Here is a 1,171-nt window from a genome sequence, read left to right as displayed (position 1 = left end):
GAGAGAGAGAGAGAGAGAGAGAGCGAGAGACAGAAAGAGGAAAAAAAGGGAGCGGGTGGAGCTCCCACGGCGGCAGGCGCACCGAGCGGTTCCCAAAGTCCACGGTCGTCTTGGCCGCCGAGGCACCCTTGACGAAGAGCGAGAGGAAGACAGTCGTGTCGTTCTGATACCAGTCGAAGCTGAGAGGCAGAGTCGAAGCCCGGGTTAGAAGAAGCGAGGCGGGCAAGGGAGTTCCGGAAACACGTCTCGGCGTACCGAGGCTTGTTGGCAGATGCAGAGGCGGCCGGGGCGGACACCTCCACAGAGGCCGGAGCAGCAGCCGGCGCAGCAGCAGTGGCGGCAGCCGGCGCAGCAGCAGTGGCGGTGGCGGCGGCGGCGGTGGCGGCGGCGGCGGCGGCGGCGGCGGCGGCGGCAGCAGCCTCCTCTGCCTCCTTGACCAGCAGCTCATGCTTCGACCGATCGAGGGCGGCCAGCTCGGTGGCGGCCTTGGCCCGGAGGAGGTACGCCTCGGCATGGTTTGCATCGATGGCAATCACCTCGGAGTACAAGCGCACCGCATCCAGGAGGTTACCGACCGAATGCTGGGCAGCCGCCTCCTCGAGCAACATAGTCAGGTAGGAGGGGGTGGTGGATGGACGAGCGGCAGGGGCAGACATATTGTAGGCGCGCGACAAACTTGGGCCGAACAAAAGACAAGCGCAGGGAACTCGTGAGAAGCAGGGGCAGCGCGAGCGCGTGTGCAGGTGCAGGCACGCGTGCAGGTCCGATTTGGAGAGGGAGGGGCGAGAAGCGAGGGGGAGGTGAAAGGAGCAAGAGGGGGATTGGATGGCGAGCAACGGCAGCCGCCTGTTCACCCGCCGCCTGGGTGGCTTGAAAATGGCTCTTTGTTCTTTCGAGAAAAAAAGGCCGGCAGATTGATCGGACCGCCTGCTGGTTCCAGCAGGGGGGAGGAGCGGGCGGGGGGGGGGCCGGGCATATGTCCGCGCATATTGGTGGGATTATTTTCGTACGAATATTGGCTGCTCGGAGGTGTCTCGCCCCCCGGGGGGGGGGGGGGGGGGACGGGAATGCCAGCGCTCCTTCGGCCTCCAAGCCAGCCCCCAATGATCTCATCCTGGTCCCGGGGGGCCAAACCAGACGACAGTAGCACAAAGGTGGGTCACGCAGGTGC

The 1,171-nt window shown here is 65.4% G+C and overlaps 1 protein-coding gene across 1 annotated transcript in view; it reads right to left on the bottom strand.

Annotated features, from left to right (window-relative positions):
- The window catches only part of H696_03391 (hypothetical protein), a gene marked incomplete at its 3' end in the record, with an annotated part of 3,771 nt that extends 2,912 nt beyond the window's left edge, over positions 1 to 859 (bottom strand). The window contains exons 1-2 of the mRNA XM_009497257.1: positions 256 to 859; positions 83 to 179 (exon numbers count right to left, since the gene is read on the bottom strand). Coding sequence (XP_009495532.1) covers positions 83 to 179; positions 256 to 656 — 498 coding nt within the window. The 5' untranslated portion in view covers positions 657 to 859. The remainder of the gene's footprint in view (positions 1 to 82; positions 180 to 255) is intronic.
- Positions 860 to 1,171: the final 312 nt, after the last annotated feature.

Source organism: Fonticula alba (genome assembly GCF_000388065.1).
Source record: "Fonticula alba strain ATCC 38817 unplaced genomic scaffold supercont2.5, whole genome shotgun sequence".
NCBI lineage: Eukaryota > Rotosphaerida > Fonticulaceae > Fonticula > Fonticula alba.
This window is presented reverse-complemented; position numbering and strand designations above follow the sequence as displayed.